Here is a 21,482-nt window from a genome sequence, read left to right on the forward strand (position 1 = left end):
CTTCCCTCCCTCCTGCTCATTCATTCTTTCATGTGTTCATTCAGCATAAGCCGAGCGCTCCCTCGGTGTCGGCAGCATTCTCAGCGCTGACGACACAACAGTGACAAGTCAGGTTTCGGCCTGGATAACCCAGGATAATAAACTAGATTGTCTAAGCCTAGTGGGCGGAGGCTATTTGAGCCAGAGTGGTCCTGGAAGACCTCGCTGAGGAGGTGACATGGGAGACCGGGATGGGGTTGAGGGGAGCCAGCCACAGGAAGACGGGGGAGGGGGTGTTCTATGCAGAGGGGACAGCCAGTGCAAAGGCCCTGGGGTGAAAACAAGTCTTCATGATTGAAGGATGGAGGGAGGGAGACAACAGCTCCCAGGACCTGTTAGCCCCTGTGCCAGGGAAGGGTTAGTGGGCAGAGACCTGTCCCAGACTGGGGCTGGAGGACAGGAGGAGTGCAGAGACAGACAGACTCCATGGGGACCCTTCTCCTGGGGACACACCCTAAGCTTCCTCAGAGGACCACAGAGACCCCGCTCTCAGACCTTGAGCTGTAGTGGGCTGAGTCCTCTCATGCCTGACCTGACCTGAGCTGTCACACCCACCCTCCTGGCCTGGGGATGAATTCGACTCCTTCCCAGCTGGTAAGAGCCAGTCCTGGGACTTCAGGAGTACCCTGGGCACGGTGTGCCGAGCTCTTGGAGTCCCTGGGTCCTGACTGGTCCCCATGAGGGGGTGAACCTGAGACCGATGAACAGCCAAGGTGGACGCAAGTCCTTCAGGCCATCAGCTGAACTTCGAACCCAACGGTACCTGAAGCTGAGCACACCCGGCTTACGTGAGCAAATTCCCTGCTGCCCCAGCCACGCTGCCAGCGTCACAGGGCCAGACTGCAAGGGCGCCTTCATCAGGCTGCCCCCACTCCCCTCGGAGCCTTCTCCGGAGCCCACCACCTGTCCCCAAGTCTGTTTTTCTGTCTTATAAGCTGTGTGGCTTTGGGCAAGTGATGTCAGCTCTCTGGGTCTGTTTTCCCATCTGTAAACTGGAGGTCACGTAACCTCCATGAGGTCACCGCGTCCAGCCTAGGCACAGTGTGTGGGGTGCTCGCTGCTCTGTGCACCTGGCTGTCATCACTACTCCAGGACAGTGGGATGGGTGGCCGCCACCAGCAGACTGGACCTGTGTGTTCGCTGCTCTGTCCAGCGTCAGTACAGGGCCTGGTGCCTGGATGATCACAGGATGTTACCTCGTCACAGCCCTCTGGGGGCCTCTGTGTCCTCAGATGTAGAAGGGCCTGGTGGGTCAGCAGTCCTCCCTCCCCTGAGCACGACACCCTGCCCCTGGCCCAGAGACAAGGGTCCCTCGAGGGGCCACAACCTTCCCCAAGTAAGAGGGGGGCTCACAGGTGTCATACACAATCTCACACAACCTTTAGTCCTTTTTTTTTTTTTAATTAAAACAGCAACCAGGTAACTGCCCCAACCCATCAGGGAAAGGACCCGGGATGGGCAGTCATTTTTTCAAAAAAATATATTTTCTTTTTTAAAAAACGCCACCAAAGCAAACCCATAGCCCCTGTCAAGCCAGTCCTCAGGGACAGTGAGCTGGAAGGCTCCCCCTGCACCTCTCTGAGCAGAGACCTTGGGCCCCTCCCACTGGACCCCAGCCTGAGCAGAGGGCAAGGCTCTGCCTGCTGGTACCCTAGGGGGTGGGGGAGAAGCAATCAGCTCCAAACCATGCAAGAAAAATAAGCCAAACCCATAAAGCAAAAGAAAAAATCAACAGAGGATAAATTAAAAAAAAAAAACAGAAAATGTGAATGACACCGATAACAGTGGCGGGCAAGACTGGGTGACCCAGTGTGCCCCACAGAGGCCCTGTTTGCCAGTGCCAGGGGAAGGCCTTGGGCGGCTCATGGCATCTCCCTCATGGGAGTCTTGGGGTATTCACACAACTCATCCCCTCTTGTGTACCCCGCACCAAAGCCGGGATAGAGGTGTGGCCACCCTGGGCCAAAGTGTGCAAAGTCCATTCAGTCGAGAGATTAAAAAAATATACAACTTGGATGGCATCCAGGCTGGGCAAAGCAGTGGCCCATCCACCCAGGCACCAGTGGCCCTGCTGTGCAGGGGCAGCAGCATCCACAGGGGGCATCCAGGCCCCTCAGTCCAGGATCTCAGCAGCTGGAGACGGGTCCTTGGAGCAGCAGGGAGAGGCACTGGTGGGGCCAACAAGGGCCTGGCTGGGAGCCCCGATGGTCTGCTTCTTTGGCACTTGGGACAAATGGCTCGCCACAGAGCCAGGTGAGAGCAGCGCCCTCAGTTCCTCCCAGATGCCCTGGGCCAGGATGGCAGTAGCTTATGATGTGGGTGAGCACTGCCCCCGCAGATGGGGCTGTGGGGCTCTGGAGGGCCGGAGTGGGGTCCGAGGCTCAGCCCCTATGAGTCTTCTCCCAGGATCTCCTTCACGAAGGCAGCAATGTCCGTCTTCTTGGTTTTGTGCAAGGTGAAGAAGGGGTGCTCCTGGGGGTGACAGAAGGCACAGTCACCATGGAGGGGTAGCGGGAGGGGGAGGTGGCCACTCCTCCCCAACCAGCTCCAGCCCAAGTGTTCTCCTGACTGGCAAAATCCTACTCATCCTTCTAGGACCTCCACCCCCAGGAGGCCCTCCATGACTGTCACAGATGGCATCTGTGGCTCCTCCTCAGCTCTCTTGTGGTCACTCTCCAGCCACACTAACCTCCCTTTCCCCCCATACGTCAGGCCTCTGCCCATGCTGCACCTTCTTCTTGGGACAGCCTCTCCCTCAGGAGATAACCCTTATTCATCCTTCCAGGCTCAGTTCAAATGGTACCTCCTCCATGAAGCCTTCCCTGATGCCACCCTTGGCCCCTCTGCCCCATTCTGTCACACACCGCCTGTGTACCCTTCCCAGGGCCTGGCATGCAGGAAGGAGGGAAGAGGGAGCCAGGTATGCAGGAGCAAACAAATGACCAAGCACCTAAAGGAGAGAACGTGGGGCCAGCCAGACGAGCCACCCATCTGTGTGCAGGATGCAGCCCTCTCCCCAGAGCCCTACCCAGCCCCAGGCAGCCCTGAAGAGCAGGGCAGGCACCTCCCGCCCATACTCACCATCAGCTCCAGGTAGCTCATACGCTCTGCAGGGTTCTTCCTCAGGCTAGGAGAGAATAGTGCAGCTGTGGCCAGGCTGGCAGGGAGGAAGGAAGCCTGGCCCCCAAGGGCCAGCCAAGCCACCCCAGGATTGCCCCAGGCCTGGCAGCAGGGGACACATGCACCCAGGGAAGAAGGGACAGGACTGTCCAGGGCTTCTTCCAGGGTGGAGGGGCATTCATAGGAGCAAACTAGAGACTTGCAGCAAGTTTCTCTGGCTCTTGGGATCCTGGTTTTCTTGTCTCCATAGTGACCTAAGAATTTCCATATCAACACCAAAATGGGACTGCAATGCTCTGCCTAACAATCACACACTTGGTATCCTTAATCAGGAGAGAAAACTCCTTATCATGGGTTCTGGGAGATGTTAGTCCACAATTAAAGGGGTCAGACTGCCCAGGGACTCTGCTGGACTCCTCTGTTGCTGATTATGGTCAACAATAAAAGTGCTGGGACCATGGGTGTGAGCCACCGCACCCGACCGCTTCTTCCTTACCCAGTTCTTGCTCTATTTAATTATGGTCAGAGAAGTTGCCCTCTTCCTTATCCCTTCTGTAACCTTAAACATGATTTTTTTTTTTTTTTTTGAGACAGTCTTGCTCTGTCGCCCATGCTGGAGTGCAGTGGCATGATCTCGGCGCAGGCTCACTGCAACCTCCGGCTCCCAGGTTCAAGCGACTCTCCTGCTTCAGCCTCCTGAGTAGCTGGGATTACAGGCATGCGCCACCACGCCTGGCTAATTTTCCTATTTTTAGTAGAGTCGGGGTTTCACCATGTTGGTCAGGCTGGTCTCCAACTCCTGACCTTGGGATCCACCTGCCTCGGTCTCCCAAAGTGCTGGGATTACAGGCGTGAGCCACCGTGCCTGGCCTCTCAAACATTATTTTTATAAGGCTCCTATGGGGCATTCTTTAATTTGGTACAAAGTTCTAGATATCAATAAAAGCAAACTTGTTTTTTGTGTTCAAATTTTCCATATACTTTGTTCTCTTTTTCAGTCTATCTGATTTGTCCACTTCTGGAAGAACTGTATTAAAATCTCCCAAGACCATCGTTTTGTCAAATGCTCCTCATGCTCCAGCTGTTTCTCCCTTACATATTTGGATGCCAAGTCATCTGGGGGTTTATTTGCTAAAGGAATAAAGGAACAGGGCCCAGGAAGGTGCAGGGATCTGGCCACGGAGGGGCAGTGGCAGGCGCTCAGCAGCACCCAAGACTCACCACTGAGCAGTGAAGTCCACAAACTCGGGGGAGAAACGGTCGGCTGGGAGCTGGGGGGACGGCTCCTCCACCACCTGCTTCAGCTGCTGGAATGGGGTCCCCCAGGACTCGTAAGGGAACCGCAGGATGGCCATCTCAATCTGCAGCGGGGACAGGGGGGTCAGAGGCCCTGGCCCCAGATACACCCACAGTCTGCACCCAGGAGCGAGGGTTGGGGGCTCCCACCCATCCTGGTACCAGAGCCAGGCCTCAAAGCTGCACAGCTGATCTCCCTACCACATCCCAGCAGAACAAAGGCGAGAAAGCCGGGGATGCCAGCTCTTAGCTTCTCCGACACAGCCAGCAGGACCCAGCTCAGGAAGCAGATACAGCCCACGCTGGGACTGGTGGGGCCATCACTGGGTTTTCAGAAAACCTGAATTCTGAAGATTTTACAAAACAATGCAGGTTCCAGCTGCTCTGGAAAAATCTGAGGAGCTGGCAACCTTGGGCTGCAGCCTCATGAGCCAGGTGGGCAGGTCCCAGGTGGTCACAGCCAATCCCCTTCCCAATATCTGACCATCTCAGACTTCAGCATCTGCTGTCATTTATTTGGGCTGCTGTTTTCACAGAGGAGGCACATGAGAAATGCTACACACACACACACACACACACACACACACAGCTGTCTCCAAGGCCGCGGACAGAGTGTGAGACCATGAGGCTGCTTCGCCTCTGCACCCGTGAGCCTGCAGCCTCATCTTCTGCAGGGCCCCAGCAGTTTCCCTCCTAGACAGGTGGCCTGTGTGGCCACATGTGCCCTGCTGGATCCAGATTTCCTGTGGGTGACATCAGGCCGGTGGGTCTCTGTCCTCGCTCCAAGCTCCCAGCCCTGTGGTTGGGAGGAAGTCATCATGGAAGGGACGGACTAGCTAGCTTACAACCAACTCTGGGCCCCAATCATAATGACTGGATGGGAAAAACAAGTCATGACAGCCCTGGCCCCAGCCTGGAAGAACAGAGAATTCCGAGGCTCCAGCACAAGGGCCCTCGCTGCCGGCCGTCATCACCATGATGAACGGAAGAGACCTCAGCACAAACACCTGGCGCTGGCAACTGGAGCCCGGACAAGACCCTAAGGAGTGTGCTGAGAATGTGCCTCCCATCAGTCTAGAGGCCCTTTCCAGCTCAGACAAACACACCCACACAGGCAGGGCCCACTGCGTGCATGTGCATGTGTGCACGCGTGTTCACAGGACAAAACCGTACCAATTTGGGGGGCTTTTCTCTTAGAATTTTCACTGACTGCAATATGTAGAGCAAGTACCCCATATGAGCTACAGGAGAAGGACCAGCGGCCATGAGAGTTATAATTAGAAAAGCAGAAGTGTGCAAACCTTCAACCTCGTACTCCTTTATTTTTTCTAAAGAGCTCAAAAAATGAAAAACAACAAAAATAGCCTCCGGCACAAAGATGTGCCATATGGTGTTATCTGCCAGGAAATGTGAAGAAGCCTGAATGTCCAGCGCCAGGGGCCGGCCCCACCACGGGGGCGGAGACCCAGCCAGGACAGTAGTCGAACCCCTGTGACTCCCCAGCAACAACACTAATGGGCCAGCACCCAGTCAGCACTCACTCCTGGCCAAGGGCCATCCCCGGCATGACCCCTGTCTGTTCTGGGTGATTCCCACTGGCACCCTGAGGCTTGTGCATTGAGTGGGAAAAAGCCAACGCCAAGAGAGCTCTGGGGCCCTTGCAGGAATGGGGGGAGGCCGAGACCAGAGCCCCACCCAGGGGGACTCTCCCGACTGTTTCACCAGTCACTCCCCCAGGACCGCTGAGAATTTGAAATGGAAGGAAAACGTCAGGAACAAGGGAAACATCCCACACCAGAGGACAGGGTGAGTGAATGGTGGCAGATGGTTATGGAGTCTTTGGAAGGGATACATACAGGAGTCTATTATAATTTAGAGAAATTGGCCAGGTGCGGTAGCTCACACCTATAATCTAAGCACTTTGGCAGGCCAAGGCAGGCAGATCACTTGAGGTCGGGGGTTCGAGACCAGCCTGACCAAAATGGAAAAACCCCATCTCTACTAAAAATACAAAATTAGCTGGATGTGGTGGCGCACACCTGTAATCCCAGCTACTTGGGAGGCTGAGTGAGGCAGGAGAATCACTTGAACCTGGGAGGCAGAGGTTGTGATGAGCCAAGATTGCACCACTGCACTCCAGCCTGGGCAACAAGAGCAAAACTACGTCTAAAAAAAAAAAAAAAAAAAAAAAAAAAAAGAGAGAGAGAGAGAGAAAAATATGAACAATGTGTAATGCTACGAAATTTTTAAAAAGTTTTTTAAAAAGAAGCATTACAAGGCCAGGCGCAGTGGCTCACACCTGTAATCCCAGCACTTTGGAAGGCCAAGGTGGGTGGATCACGAGTTTGAGACCTGCCTGGCCAACATGGTGAAACCCCATCTCTACGAAAAATACAAAAATTAGCCAGGCATGGTGGTGCACGCCTGTAGTCCCAGCTACTCAGGAGCCTGAGGCAGGAGAATCACTTGAATCTGGGAGGCAGAGGTCGCAGTAAGCTGAGATCGCACCACTGCACTCCAGCCTGGGTGACAGAGCAAGTATCTGTTTCAACAACAAAAAAGAGAAGCATTACATATTGTTCATATTTCTCTAAATTATAATAAAATGTATTTATTATATATAATAAAAATATTATATATATAATATAATGCACATGTTGGCACTGAAACGGGGCAAGAGGTGTCTCTAGGTAGAATAACTACAGTCATTTTCCCCTTACTTTGCCTCTGTATTTTTATGTTAGGTTTCCACTACTTTTGTAACTTGTGAGAGGAAAACCTAACCTGTGCCTAAAGTGGCCACCTCCACCTCCCACTGTGTGCACCTGCCAATCCTCCATCAAGCTGGGAGCATTCCCTGCCCTTGAACCTGGGCTGGCCTGTGACTCGCCGACCAACACAATGAGGCAGAAATGATGCTGTGCCAGTTCCAGGCCTAGCACTTCAGAGAACTTCCTTTTAGATGCCAGCCATCATGAAAGAACTCCAACTCTGCTGACACTGCCATGCTCTAAAGCCCAGAGAGCACGCCAATGTGAGTAAGTCACATGGAGAGGCCAGGCATAGGAGGCCCATGTTTGTGAGGTTGTCTTGGGCCTTCCAGACCAGCCCAGCCCAGCCAGGACCCCAGCCAGTCCCAGGTACAGCAGAAGAGCCATCCAACTGAGCCCAGCCACAATGGTGGAAACATGAGAAATAAGAAACTGCTGTTGGTTTGGGTCACTAGGTTCTGGGGTGGTTTGCTATGCAATATTTGATAACTGAAATATGCACTTAGCACACACTTGTCCAAGTTCCACCAGTCACATCAGAAGGCCACTAGCCATGGTGGGCCCAACAATGATGATGGATGGACAGATAGAAGGGAGACAGGGAGGTGGGGAAGGGACATAAGGGTGTGTGTATGTGTGAGGTAGTCATGAGCGGGGTCTCTAATATCCAACCAGTTCTGTGCAGTCTAAATACAGCAAGAACTTGTCCTTTGCATCAAACTTAGGACTTGGAAAACTGTTATTGCAGATACAGCACCTGCCTTCAGGCTGAATATTCCTCTCCACCTCAAAAAAAAAAAAGTTTAATTGAAAAATTACATGTCACCAATTAAAACTGAAGGTATGGCCCAGTCCCACCTCTCTGACAAAATTATTTCGACTTTGAGTCTTTCCCAGTCTACAGATACACTGTTTATAAAGTTACAGCCACAAGCCAGGCGCAGTGGCTCAAGGCTGGGTGTGGTGGCTCACCTGAGGTCAGGAGTTCGAGACCAGCCTGGCCAACATGGCAAAACCCCGTCTCTACTAAAAATACAAAAATTAGCTGGGCGTGGTGGCAGATGCCTGTAATCCCAGCTACTCGAGAGGCTGAGGCAAGAGAATTGCTTGAACCTGGGAGGCAGAGGTTGCAGTGAGCTGAGATTGTGCCATTGCACTCTAGCCTGGTCAACAGAGTGAGACGCCCTCAAAAAAAAAAAAAAAAAAAAAAAGGCCAGGCACGGTGGCTCACGCCTGTAATCCTAGCACTTTGGGAGGCAGAGGCAGGCAGATCACCTGAGGTCAGGAATTTGAGACCAGCCTGGCCAACATGGTGAAACCCCATCTCTTCTAAAAATACAAAAATTTGCCAGGTGTGGTGGCTCACGCCTATAATCCTAGCTACTGGAGAGGCTGAGGCAGGAGAATTGCCTGAACGTGAGAGGCAGAGGTTGCAGTGAGCTGAGATTGTGCCATTGCACTTCAGCTTGGGCGACAGAGTGCAACTCTGTCTCAAAAAAAAAAAAAAAAAAGATAGCCAGGCATGGTGGCACGAGCCTGTAATCTCAGTTACTCAGGAGGCTGAGACTGGAGAATCACTTGAACCTAGGAGGCAGAGGTTGCAGTGAGCCGAGATCGTCCCACTGCACTCCAGCTTGGGCGACAGAGTGAGACTCCATCTCAAAAAAATAAAAATTAGAAATAAAGTTACAACCACACTGATGATGATAACAACGGTAGCAGCAACACCAGTAAAACCCACAACACCCGCGTCAACTCGCTACCCACCAGACACTTCTCTTCCCTCGCTCCCAACCCTCCCTCCCTCTCCTCTGACCCGGCCACCCAGGCACACAGCAGGCACATCCCCACCTCAGGGCCTTTGTACTTGCACCCCCTGGTCTACCCTGCCCTCAGGTCAGCAGGGTGCCCTCCTTGCAGAGGCCTCCACATCTGCAACAGTGGCCTTCCACCTGTCCCCAGAGCCACCCCCACCTGCTCCACTCTTCTCCATCCCTGTGGCATAAAAAGAAATTTATTTGGTCTTTGTTCCTGGCATGGAGCTCCTAAAACCCTTGGAATTTCCTGAGTGACAGGAGTGGCTTTGTTATCCACAAGGAGCCTGAGTTTATGCTAATGAGGTGACTCAGGGTAAGGCCCCTAGACAGCCTCAGGATGGGGCTGCTCCCCAGAAAACCCAGCTGATTATAGAGGGTGGGAACTCTCAGCATCACCCGCCAACTGATGCTGAGAGGAGGGGAGCCTGGAGACTGTGCTCTATAAAAACTTTCAGTGGGTGCGGTAGCTTGTGCCTATAATCCCAGCACTTTGGGAGGCCAAGGTAGGCAGATTGCTTGAGCCCAGGATTTCAAGACCAGCCTGGGCAACATAGTGAGACCCTTTCTCTACAAAACATTAAAAAAGTAGCTGGGCGTGGGGGCACACACCTACCTGTAGTTCCAGCTACTCAGGAGACTGAGGTGGGGGGATGGCTTGAGCCTGGGAGTTCAAGGCTGCAGTGAGCTGCGATCATACCACTGCACTCCAGCCTGAGCAACAGAGTGAGACCCTCTCTCACAGAAAACCTCTCCATGTGAGGCTGGGTGTGGTGGCTCATGCCTGTAATCCCAGCACTTTGGGAGGCTGAGGCAGGCAGATCACTTGAGGTCAGGAGTTCAAGACCAGCCTGACCAATATGGCAAAACCCCATCTCCACTAAAAATACAAAAATCAGCTGGGCATGGTGGTGCCTGTAATCCCAGCTACTCGGGAGGCTAAGGCACAAGAATCGCTTGAACCCAGGAGGCAGAGGTTACGGTGAGCTGAGATTGTGCTACTGCACTCCAGCCTGGGTGACAGAGTGAGACTCTGTGTCAAAAACAACAAAATTCCATGAGCTTGAGAAGCCTGTAGATTGGCAAGCACAGGGAGGTACCAGGAGGGCACCAGGCCCCGAGAGGGCACGGCAGCTCTGCACCCCACACTCACACCCCTCCCCCTGTGACATCTGGCTGGTCCTGAGTTATATCCTTTCTGATAAACCAGTAAACACAAATAAAGTGTTGTCCTGAGTTTTGTGAGCCATTCTAGGAAATTATCAAACTTTAGCAGAGGGTCGTGGGGACCCCCAATTTGTAGCTGGTCAGTCCAGTAGTATGGGAGACCTGCTACTTCCAACTGGTGTGTGACATTGGGGGCAGTCTGGTGGGACAGAGCCCTTAACCTGTGGGGTCTGTGCGAACTCCAGGTAGCATCAGAACCAAACAGAACTGCAGGGCACTGGGTGGGTGTCTGGAGAATCCGAGAATGGGTTGTGGTGTTGGAAAACACCCCGCCAACGCTTCTCACCATATCTTACTGATTTCATCTGACGGCCTCATCCCCAACACCAAACAGTCAAAGGGACTAGGGACAAGCAGGAATGTCCTGGGCCAGGCTTCTCTGGGCAGGGAAGGAGCTGACACCCAGGACACTCCATTGGTCCCAAGCCACTCAGCTGGCCAAGGCCACCAGCCTGAACCCTACCTGCTGATGGCATTGTCCTTCCACATGTCTCCTGCACAGCTTCCTAGCCCTGGCTGGGGGACACATCCTGGTGGTCTTCCCATCCCTCCAATCCACTGTCCACAGGGGAGCCAGAGCGGGCTCACCCACACCTTGACCTGAGCGCCAACACAGAAGGCAAGGGGTTCTGCCAGGCAACTCCAGAAGCAACTGCTCCGGGCCCATCCCTACACCTGGACTGCTGCCACATCTGCCCTCACCCTACCCAAGCCAGGGATGCCTTTGGCCTCCGCAGGCCCAAGATTGAGAGCCCACCCATCCCTCCTACCACCCCACAGCAATGTACCAGGACGCCACTGGCAACAAACCTTCTGCCATGAAATATTTCTGAAAAGATCTTTACCATCTTGCTTTTGCATGATTTACATACCAGGAACTCACGTAATTTGGGATTGGCTGTGATTTCTCAACAAGCACCAAGAACTCCAGAGAAAGCCCTGTGGCCACCATATCACAAAGCACCCAGGACTTCACGATCAGTGACCCTGACCCTAGGATGTTCCCTTAAATAGATGGTAATTTCTGATGGCACATTTTCTTCTCAGATTTTGAAGCCAATACTTCTTTCCAGAACCAAAACTATTTGATGAGTCCCCCAAAAGCTCAAGGCCCCAGGCATGGCTCTACCCACCCCACCTGACCACCAGGGGCAGGCCCTGGCCCCACACAGTACCATGGTGATGCCCAGGCTCCAGACGTCGGACTTGACATTGTAGCCCTTCTGGTTCAGCTCCGGGTTGATCCTCTCAGGCTGCAGGAGGGAACAGTGAAGCGTCAACACCCACCCCAGGTAAGCTCCCATGGCTAGGCCTTGCCTCCCAATCCCCAAACTGAGTGCTCAGCTTAGCCCACCTGCCCCTGTGACGGGGGAGGAAACTGGGGCTAGGAGGGCCTGGGTCATGCTTAGAAGGCCCAACCCTTGCCTCGGGCTGACCCTACCTGGGAGCAGGCCCCTAAGGCCCTCCTGACAATAGGGTGGGGCGCGACCTGCACAGCCCACCGGTGTCCCCCGCGGAGGTTGTCCATGAGCTTACCACCCAACTGGGGCGCTGTGGGGGTCAGTTAACTACGGGGTACATAAGGGCTGCCCCTGGGCAGCAAGACACAGGTGGCCCCACTATGGTAGGAAATGCAGTGTGGGGAGGCTCTGCCCCTATGGACAGAGGGCATGGCCGGGGTGGCCAGCCTGGGCAGATCTCTCCCCGCCCCATCCTCTCCTGAGCCTGGGGGGCTTGGGGACCACTCACAGCCATGTAGGGCTTGCAGCCGGCATCCATCGTCTTGGCCACAGAGTCCACCAAGTAGCCACTGATGCCAAAGTCACACATCTTCACATGGCCCTCCTTGTTGATAAGGACATTGGAGGGCTTCACATCTGCCAGGGAGGGACATGCCTCAGCCACATCTGTGGAGCACGACTGGAGGCAGGTGCCATGCTCTGCATGGCTGTGCCCCCCTCCCTCACCCAAGACCCCTCCTGTGCCCCCTACCATGCCCCAGTGGGCAGGTTCCACCAGGGTCCCAAGGGTCGGACCAGGGAACTGAGGCTACAAGAGGTTCCGGGCCAGCTGAGAGTCATACTTGGTCCTCAGGGAACAGCCAGGACGTGCCCAGCCTGGCCCGGCCACTGCAAGGAAGGCAGGACTCTAGGTGCTTTGCTGGGGGTGCCACGCCTGCATCTGCCCTCCAGACATGAGGTCCAGTGAGAGCCTGGCTTGTGTGGGTGCTCCCAGAGGGCAGCAGGATCAATTAAAGCCTGGGAGGCAGGATCTGCGTGTTTGGACATGGAGTCCCCACAGACCAGCACGGGAGACCAGCCCAGCAGGGATTCTCCACGCAAATGCGCACAGGACACTCGCATCCCCCTGCCCTCCATGGGGATGTGTGTAAAGACGGAAATGCACATAAAAAGGACCAGAAGGTTCCGTGCCAACCACCAACCACAGTGACCTGGGGGCGGGGGCTGGGATGGGCACCCAGTGGCCAACGGGAACTAAGCCTAATTCATTTTTTGAAAAGCAGTAAATCTGGAAAAATAGACTTGTGCTTAGCAGCAAAAAGGAGCAAACCGAGACCACACCAGACCCAGGGGGTCCAGAAACATCAAGTGAGGCTGATGTTCCAGAAAGGGTGAAACCAACCCACCGTGGGGAAACCAGACTTGTGGGTGCCTTAGGCACATGGGGGATGGCAGGGAAGGAGCCCAAGAGAATATTCTGGGCGGGGGTGAGAGAATCGTCTCGCATCTTGGAGGGAGGTGGTTGCATGGGTGTGAACGTGATTACACACACTCTATGCTGGAGTTTCACGATTTGTAAACTATACATTAGAACAGAATCCAGTCCACCTTTCTCAGGACAGAGGTCAAGCCAGTCCTTGCTTCAAGCACCAGCAAACCTGAGGGGAGGCAGCTGCAGGGCTGCAGGTGGAAAGTGGCTGGGACCCCATCAGGCACGGAGCCTCAGTTGCTCATAGGGGGACGTCCACCCGTCTTGGCCTGGGATCCCTCCCACTGGCCACACCGTGCCTGGGTGGCTGCCAGGCACTGACCTCTGTGGATCACCGACAGCTTGCTGTGCAGATGCTCCAGGGCCCGCACGATCTGGCGGTGGGGTGGGGAGGAGGGAAGAGACAGGACTCTGTTATCCCTGGTCACGTCAACAACCACAGAGCAGTAAGACCCCATCCATGTCCACCTGTCTCCCGCTCCCGCTGCACAGGCTAGGCACCCTCTCACTCCAGCCTCCTGCCCTGTCCTGGCATTTGCCCCAGCATCCTAACAATCCTGGGGCAGACACACTCAGCCTCCTGCCTCCTCTCACCCTCTCGGGCTCACCTCCCAGGGAGCCATCATCACTGCCTGCCAGGCTCTTCTTGGGTAAAACCCAGCTCTTGGCAGCCTCCCTATCCCATCTCCCCTCCCATGGCAGAACCGGTATTCTAGCAGCTTGGAGCCATTTCCCTTGGGAAGGCTGGGTGGGGATCAGGGGTTTATTGTAAATGTTTCCAGATGCAGTGCGGATTGAACCAGTGTCACTGGTTCTATTTTCCTTTTTCCTTTGGCTACTGGGATGCTCAAGCCCAGTGTTGCTGTCCTCCCTCAAGGACTTTTTAGACTCAAAAAGCACACATTTTGGATGCTAACCTTTCCCCCAACTTAGCTTGTACCTCTGTGAGCTGCCCGGGGGCATTTTTAGTATGACGCTGTTGTAATAAATTCCTTTTTTGAAAAATGGTCTGGAACTCAAGAGTTGGAATCGATGGCTCAGACACCTGGATCTGCCAAATCTGTGGGGCTCCAGGAGCCCCAGGAGCTGAGGACTCCTAAGCACAAAGGCTCTGGTCTGGGGTGAAGGGCCTATGCAGGGCAGCTGCCCAGGTTCAGGGGGCACATTGATGCCCAGCTCTGCCCAAGACACCATCATCAGGCAGGCTCTGTGCCTGCTGGCAGGGCTGTGCCTCTGCCTATGCACCTGAGACCCCCAGCCCACCCAGGCCACTCACAGACACAGCAATCTCCCCAAGGATGTCCTCTGGAATTGTCATGTTTTTATCCAGCACTTTCCGGTAGAACTTGTCCAGGGATGTGTCCATGAGCTCCATGCAGATCCACACGTCTCCCTGTGGGTGACACCCAGTGCTCAGCCAGGCTGCCAGGCTGCCCGAGTCTGCACCACCTGCACTGCCTGCCCCAGCACCAGCCCCAGCCCCCTCCTCGATGTGTGCCCACCCACTCAGCCACAGTTCACCGGGCTCCCACCCACCACCCCACTTGCCCGCTTCCCCCCCACCCTCCAGCTCTGCCGGTGCTGCCAGGTTCGGGCGCCAGCCTCCTCCATCTGATCCTTAATTCCAGGTGTCTCCAGGGAGGAGGATTAGCACACAGCCTCGCCGGGTCCCTCCACCAGAGCTTCAGGATGCACCTGCACCAGCTCCATGGCAACAGCCGGCCCTGCTGACCAACAGACACCCTCGTGCCAGCTGACCCTGGCAGATGGCTCCCTGCCTGCAAGGACCTGCTCCCTCTTCCCCAGTGAACTCCTGAGGACCCTCCTGACAGCAAGATTGGGAGATGCGCAGGGGGCACCCGCAGGCTGCAGTGTCCCCATCGGCTAGGAGCTGGCACAGAGGATGCTGAGCTCTTCATGAGTGAAGAGTGAGGACAGGTGAGACAGCCCTGACCTTGCCCGACTGCTGGACTCAGACGCCCTGACCTTGCCACAGCTCCTTGAGGGGAAGGTGACCAGTATGAGCCCAGAATCGCCCAGGCTCCCGGCCTCCCTTCTCACCCACACCCACCCGGCTTGGCGGAAGGCAGCTCCGCCCTTCCAGCCTCAGTCACTCTCTCAGCACACACCCCATCCTGCCCACAAACCTAGAACCCAGAATCCAGATCTCATATCTCCATGGCCGCTGCCTGCTCGGGCACCCCATGCCCCATATGCCATGCCCACGCCCTGTATGCCATGGGGATGCGAATGGTCACACAGACAGAACTGAGTGCAGCCGAATGCCAGGCCCCAGGCCATGTCATTTAACTTCCATGTCAACTTTAGGAGGCACCCACAACCACCGGCCTCATTTGACTGACAAGGAAACTGAGGCACTGAGCAGGACAGTAACAGCCAGGAGGCGGGGGAGCCTGGTGGTCTGGCAGGGCCGGTGCCCCTGGGAGCTGTGCTGGCCCCAGGTGGCTCCCAGTGTCCCCAGCACCTGGCATACTGGAGGGACTGAGTGACAGTGGGTTGCAGGCGACTGATGGGTGGGAGGTGGAGCTCCCCAGCTGCACCACACGAGGACGCACCTCTCTGAATAGTGCCCCGTAGAAGGTGACAGTGTAGAAGCAGTCGACCGTGCGCATGTTGATGTCCAGGTCCATGAGCAGCCGCTTCTGCTCCTGTGAATTCACGGTGGCCCGGATCCGCTGCAGGGAAGGACTGCCATTCAGAGGTTGCCGTGGCAGAGGCCAACACCCACACTCATGACCACACTCAGGGGGCCACTGCCCAGTGTGCCCCAAAAAGCCTAGCCTCGGTACTGATCACTGAGAGGGATAGGCAGGGCCCCATGGCAGAGCTCAGCCCGCCTCCTCCAGGGAGCCCTCCCAGCTGCCTCCAGGCCCTGCTCACCTTCACGGCCATGATGGTGCCGCTCTGGGCGTGCCGCACCTTCTCTACCACCCCATAGGCTCCACGGCCCAGTTCCGAGATGGTCACCAAGTCATCAGCCTCCACCTCAAAGTTCTTGAAGGATGGAAAAGAGAGTCAGTGGCCACCAAGCTGGAAGCCAGTCCTCACCCCACGCCCAGTGGAGATACCTGGGCAGCATGAAGAGGACCAGCTGATTAGATCTGGGCTCAAACCTCATATCCACTGCTCCCTGCTGTGTGACCCTCAGCAAGTCATTTAAACTCTCTGAGCCTCACGTTGCCCTCTATAAAACAGGCACAGTGCCAACACCCCAAGGCTGCTGTGGAGTGTGACTGAGACGAAATGCCCTGCCAGCAGGCACAGCTCTGAGAAAGAGGTGCCCCGTCCCTCTTTTCCTGACCCCACTCAGCTGGCTGGAATGAGTCACTCATTCAGAAACTGTTTACCAAGCATCCACAATGTGTTTTAGGCACTGGAGACACAGTAACAACAAAACAAAAGTATTGCCTTCACAGATGTTTCCCTCTCTTGGGAGGGACACAAAAAGGAATAAGCAAGTAGATGAACAGGACAGCAGATGGTGAGTGTCAGCGAGTGCGACAGCCTGGAGGGAGTGTCATCAAGGACAGGCCTAGGGAATGGGGTTTATTTTTTTTAGACAGAGTGTACTCTCATCACCCAGGCTGGAATGCAATGGGGTAATCTTGGCTCACTGCAACCTCCACCTCCCGGATTCAAGCGATTCTCCTGCATCAGCCTCCTGAATAGCTGGGATTATAGGCGCCTGCCACCACACTGGGCTAATTTTTGTATTTTAGTAGAGACAGGGTTTCACCACGTTAGCTAGGCTGGTCTTGAACTCCTGACCTCAGGTGATCTACCCACCTCAGCCTCCCAAAGTGCTGGGCTTACAGGCGTGAGCCACCGCGCCCAGCTCTTTTTTTTTTTTTTTTTTTTAAACGGGATCTCACTCTGTCACCCAGGCTGGAGGGCAGTGGCACGATCATGGCTCACTGCAACGTCCACCTCCTGGGCCCAAGCAATCCTCCCACCTCATACTCTCAAGTAGCTGGGACCACAGGCACGTACCGCCACACTAATTTTTTGTATTTGTGTACAGACAGGGTTTCGCCATGTTGCCCAGGCCTGGTCCCGAGCTCCTAGGCTCAAGTGATCCTCCTGCCTCGGCCTCCCAAACTGTTGGGATTACAGGTGTGAGCCACTGCACCTGGCCTGGAAGTAGGGTTTCTGTTGGGAGGAACTGGGTATAGCACGGTCCCTGAGCCAGGATTCTGAATGGCTAGTGCCCTTCCGAGGCTTCTGGAAGCATAAAATGCAGATTTCCCAGGTGCTGGCCTGAGGGAATGATCCAGCGGGTCCAGGGCAGCCTAGGAGCCTGCATGTTCAATACTCTCCCCTAGGGCTAGGATGTGGTGCAGGGCCTTGCTGTCAGCTCAGAAACCTTCCTACCAGCTCTGGGCTCACCAAGCTCTAGTCCGGCAGCCGATGGTCCTCATTCCCACCAGGAAGGTCAAAGAGTGGGTGGCCCAGGGCCACACAGCCAGCAGCACAGGACAAGGCTCTTCTCCAGAGCCTGACCCTCTCTGACCCCTCAGTCACCTCCCCCCAGAGTGGCCCTGCAGGGTCAGCTCTACCCGCTCGTCAGGTGAAGTGAGAGGCCCTGCAGGGGTGGCAGCTGGCACCTACTCTGTCTCCAATGGTGATGAAGGTCCGGGAGTCCAGGTTCCGGGGGGGTCTGTGGAGAAAGAAGACTCCGTGAGCTGCAGAGAGAACCACACCCTTCCCCAAGTGCAGCAGTAGATGGGCCAGTGTGGGGCCTGGCGTGGGGACGAGATGCCTCCTGCCCCAGAGGTGCCTCCTGCCCCGGAGGTGCCTCCTCGGGCCACCTCCTCTCACTGGCTGCTGAGCATCTACACTGAGCTGGGCATGGCCTCATCGAGCCTCCAAGACAGGGTGAGAAGCGAGCAGAGCACAGCAAATGGTGCTGCATGAACCCGCAGCAGCTATTGCCTAGCTGTACGTACAGCAGGGGCTGCCCAGGACAGGACCAGGCAAAGCAGGGCTGGCCCCACCTGCCTCTCACTCCTTCCACTGAGTCCTGTTCGGGAAGCCTCTCCAGGGTGAGCCAGGGAGAAACTGAGGCAGACTCACGTGGGGTTGGGTGCGGGTGGCTTGGACATGCAGGATATCCGTAGATCCTTCTTCCTCTTGGATTTTCCTAGAATGGAGAGAAGATAAGGCGTCTGGCCTATCCCTCGGTCATCAATGTCCCCTGCACTCCCGAGTCATCAGGCCCTGGCCCACAAGGGTGCCAGCCTCTGCCATCACCCACGCCAGGGGCCCCCTCTCTCCAAGCCAGGCCGTTAGGCCTTCAAAGGGGGAAAGAGGCCCGCCAGCCCTGCAGGGGAGCGGAGCAGGACAGACCCAGGCCTGGAGGCTGGACTCCAGGGCCTTATCTCAGTCCTGCCCACTGGGCACATCTTGAGTACCTCCCTGGGCCTCAGTTTCCCCATCTGTGAGGTGTCCTCACTGCCCTGCCTGACTAGCCAACAGGATGTGGGGTGAGAAGGGGCCCAGCGGGGGTCCAGCCAGCACCTGCCGCAGCCACTGTGCAGGGGCTTCATGGCTGCAGGTAGCAGGATGGGGCTCATACTACATCCAAGATGAGGAAGGCCAGGCCCCCAGAGAGGGCAACAGGCAGTGGAGCAGGTGGGGACTCCAGCCCGGGCTGCCCTCCAGGCTAGCTCTGCTGGGCCCTGCTCACCCTGGAGGCCGACACCTGATGCCTGTTTCTCTCCCTCCCCTGAAAAGCGCTGGCTCTCTCCCCTCCCCTGCACCGGGCAGGCCAGAGTCCCAGGGCAGTACCTTCCTCACTCCACCCCTGGGGACAGGCGAGAGGCCCCAGTGTCCACACCTCTCAGGCTGGCTACAGGAGCCTGGCCAGGTGCACAGCACTCAGCTGGTACTAACAGAGGGTCAGCATTTCTGGGGCTCCAGGCACGGTGGGGCTGGCATGCTGAGGGAACTCCCTGTAGTCAGGGCCGCCCTTTGAAGAAGGCATAGCTGCCATTCCACAGGCAGGAGAAGCAAGGATCAGAGATGCCAGGGTCACCTGGTGCTCTGGCACCATCAGGCAGCAGGGCTGGGAGTGAAACGACTCCCAGAGACCACCCAGTACAGACATGCTGGCCACATGCCTGCCCTTGTGGGAGCTTCTGCCTCATCATTTCCCAAGCATGATCCTGCCACACCTTGGCCCTCACCCACCACCCTCCACTCGCTGCTGCTGGCTCACCCTGGCTGCTGGTACTGGGGTTTGGAAACTGCCCATGGCCCTGCTGCCGCCTGCCAAGAAGACCCCAGTCTCTGAAGCCGCCTCCAAGCCAGGTTCAGATCCAGCCTTGGCCACAGTGCAACACAGACTTGTGGCCCCATCTGAGAGCCACGCACCGGGGCCCAGCAGCCAACCCAGCCCAGATGGAGGGCGAAGGGTGGTTACTGCCACTGGGAAGACAAGGCTGGAACAACAGGAAACAGAATAGCCTTGGCGGGGATGGGGGTCCCAGGGTCCATCCTGGGGCAGGTGGGCAGAGTGCAGGGGCCAGGTAAGCAGATACCTGCAGCCTTTCCACCAAAGCCACCCCAGGGACCCCGCTACCAGGCCCCAGAGGCTTCAGGAAACAACAGCGTCCATAGACAGAAGCAGAAGCAGCAGCAGCAGCAGCAGCTGCCGCCACATGCACTGGGTGCCTGCCTGCTAACTGCTCACCCCATGAATCGATCGCCTAGTCACTACTCCTGTGTGCAGCATTTTTATCTCATTTTAAGATGCAGTAACACCCTGGCTGTCAGGGACCGCGTGGGTCTCACTGCGAGTCTGTCACAGCCACAGCACCAGCCACAGGCAGGGCCCTTCTCATCTGTGACTCCAGATACTCCCACAGCCCTACAGGGAGGGGCTCCCAACCTCACTTTACTTGGGAAACAGGCTCAGAGAGGTGAAGCCACTTGCCCCAGGCTGCGCAGCAAGTCAGGGGTCTGGCCAGGAGTCACTCCTGAGTTTGTTGACTTGGAGACCCCAACAGGCCAGGCCATGGCTCACAGCACCCCTGCCACAGGGAGCCCTCCCTGAGGTGGAAGGACAGGCCCAAGTCTCATGCTCAACAAGAAATGGCAACAGAGTCTGGAGATGCAGAGGCTCAGCACATTCTAACAGGAAAAACCATGGCACACAGGGTCAGCAGCTCCTGAGGCCACTTCTATCCTGCCTCTGGGCCAAAGTCTCTGAACTTCTGGGACTCTGGGCTTGAAGTGGCGCAGCTGTGGTAAACCCCAGCTCTGCGACCCTGGCATGGTGCCCTCCTCTGCACCTTGGGTTCCTCATGTACCAAACAGCTCGAGGCAGAAATGCCACCCACCTGCCCCGCACAGTGCTGCAGGACGAAGCAAGATCATGTCTGCAAGGTGCTCAGCACAGGGTTCACCGCGCATATGGGGACCTGTTGTGGCCCACAAATGGTCACCATGGATATGACCAGCCTCTCTGCAGAGGTGAAAAAAAAAAACTGCCCTAAGTAATGAGAATTATAGGTAGCTTTTATTCCTGATGTCAGGCTTTTTGTAACCAGAATATAAAATATTTTCTGTTAAAAATTAAAGCTCTGCACAGAGACCCTGGGTCTTGACCTTGCCCCCAGCCCCTTGAGTCCCACCCTTTCCCTGTGGGGTCCACGCCACACCCTCCCTGCACTCTCTCTGCTCTTGGTCCCTCTGGCCCCAGCCTGCCACCCACCTCACGCCCTGGGATTTGGGAATGTTGTATCATGTGCCCCCTTCACCAAGCCTCAGTTTCCCCACCTGTCAAGGGCTCTTGCACATATGGGCTGGATGGGTGGGGACCATGCTCCTCACAGGCCTGGGGGGTATATGGACTGGCCTCTGCATCCATCGGCCTGTTGGGGACACTGAGCCTGCATCAGGAGGGCCACAGGCTCCATGGAGAAGCCACCCAGCTGCCAGAGGGAGTGGGTGAGGCCATCATGGAGACAGCCCAGAAACAGGCCTCAGGCTGCTGCAGACGTCAGAGCTGGGCCCAGATGGCCAGGCAGCCCAGGGCTGCCCAGGTGCAGCCGTTGTGGTGACCGTCACCACAACAAACAGAGGCTCTCGGCGGCCACTGGCAACCCATGACAAGCCCGCCTGTCCCGGCTCTCAGCACGGGGTGTCCTGGGGTGTCCTCCGCATACTCCAGCCTCATAGCAGCCCCCAGGCAGAGGCAAGGAAACTGAAACTGACCAGAATTCAGCCACTGACCTGAGGTTACACCACAGGTAAAGAGAGGCGACCCCAGACTAGGACACAACTCTCACTGGCCGTGGTAGCTCTGCCCTATCTCCTCCCACTCACCCCCCACTAGAGCCCCCGACCCTTGAGTGAGCCCTTCTCTGAATGAGACACCTGCTTTCCCACCGCAGGGCCTTCACACATGCCCTTCCCTCTGCCTGAAATGCTCTTCCCTGTGACTGTCCTAGCTGCTACGTGG

At 56.1% G+C, this 21,482-nt stretch overlaps 1 protein-coding gene across 5 annotated transcripts in view; it reads right to left on the minus strand.

Moving 5' to 3' along the window:
- Positions 1-1,501: 1,501 nt before the first annotated feature.
- MAP2K3 (mitogen-activated protein kinase kinase 3) overlaps positions 1,502-21,482 on the minus strand; it is a 38,884-nt gene continuing 18,903 nt past the window's right edge. For 4 of the 5 annotated variants that reach the window (XM_055240727.2, XM_055240724.2, XM_055240725.2 and 1 more), the window contains 11 exons: positions 18,092-18,158; positions 17,627-17,675; positions 15,899-16,012; positions 15,574-15,693; positions 14,274-14,390; positions 13,320-13,371; positions 12,017-12,144; positions 11,443-11,520; positions 4,381-4,520; positions 3,121-3,166; positions 1,502-2,511 (listed from right to left, as the gene is read on the minus strand). In XM_055240727.2, the coding sequence (XP_055096702.1) occupies positions 2,428-2,511; positions 3,121-3,166; positions 4,381-4,520; positions 11,443-11,520; positions 12,017-12,144; positions 13,320-13,371; positions 14,274-14,390; positions 15,574-15,693; positions 15,899-16,012; positions 17,627-17,675; positions 18,092-18,120 (957 nt within the window). In that variant the 5' untranslated portion in view covers positions 18,121-18,158 and the 3' untranslated portion in view covers positions 1,502-2,427. Of the gene's footprint in view, positions 2,512-3,120; positions 3,167-4,380; positions 4,521-11,442; positions 11,521-12,016; positions 12,145-13,319; positions 13,372-14,273; positions 14,391-15,573; positions 15,694-15,898; positions 16,013-17,626; positions 17,676-18,091; positions 18,159-20,358; positions 20,485-21,482 lie in introns of those variants that run through there. The other variant, XM_055240726.1, reaches the window with a different exon arrangement.

Source organism: Symphalangus syndactylus, chromosome 14 (genome assembly GCF_028878055.3).
Source record: "Symphalangus syndactylus isolate Jambi chromosome 14, NHGRI_mSymSyn1-v2.1_pri, whole genome shotgun sequence".
NCBI lineage: Eukaryota > Metazoa > Chordata > Mammalia > Primates > Hylobatidae > Symphalangus > Symphalangus syndactylus.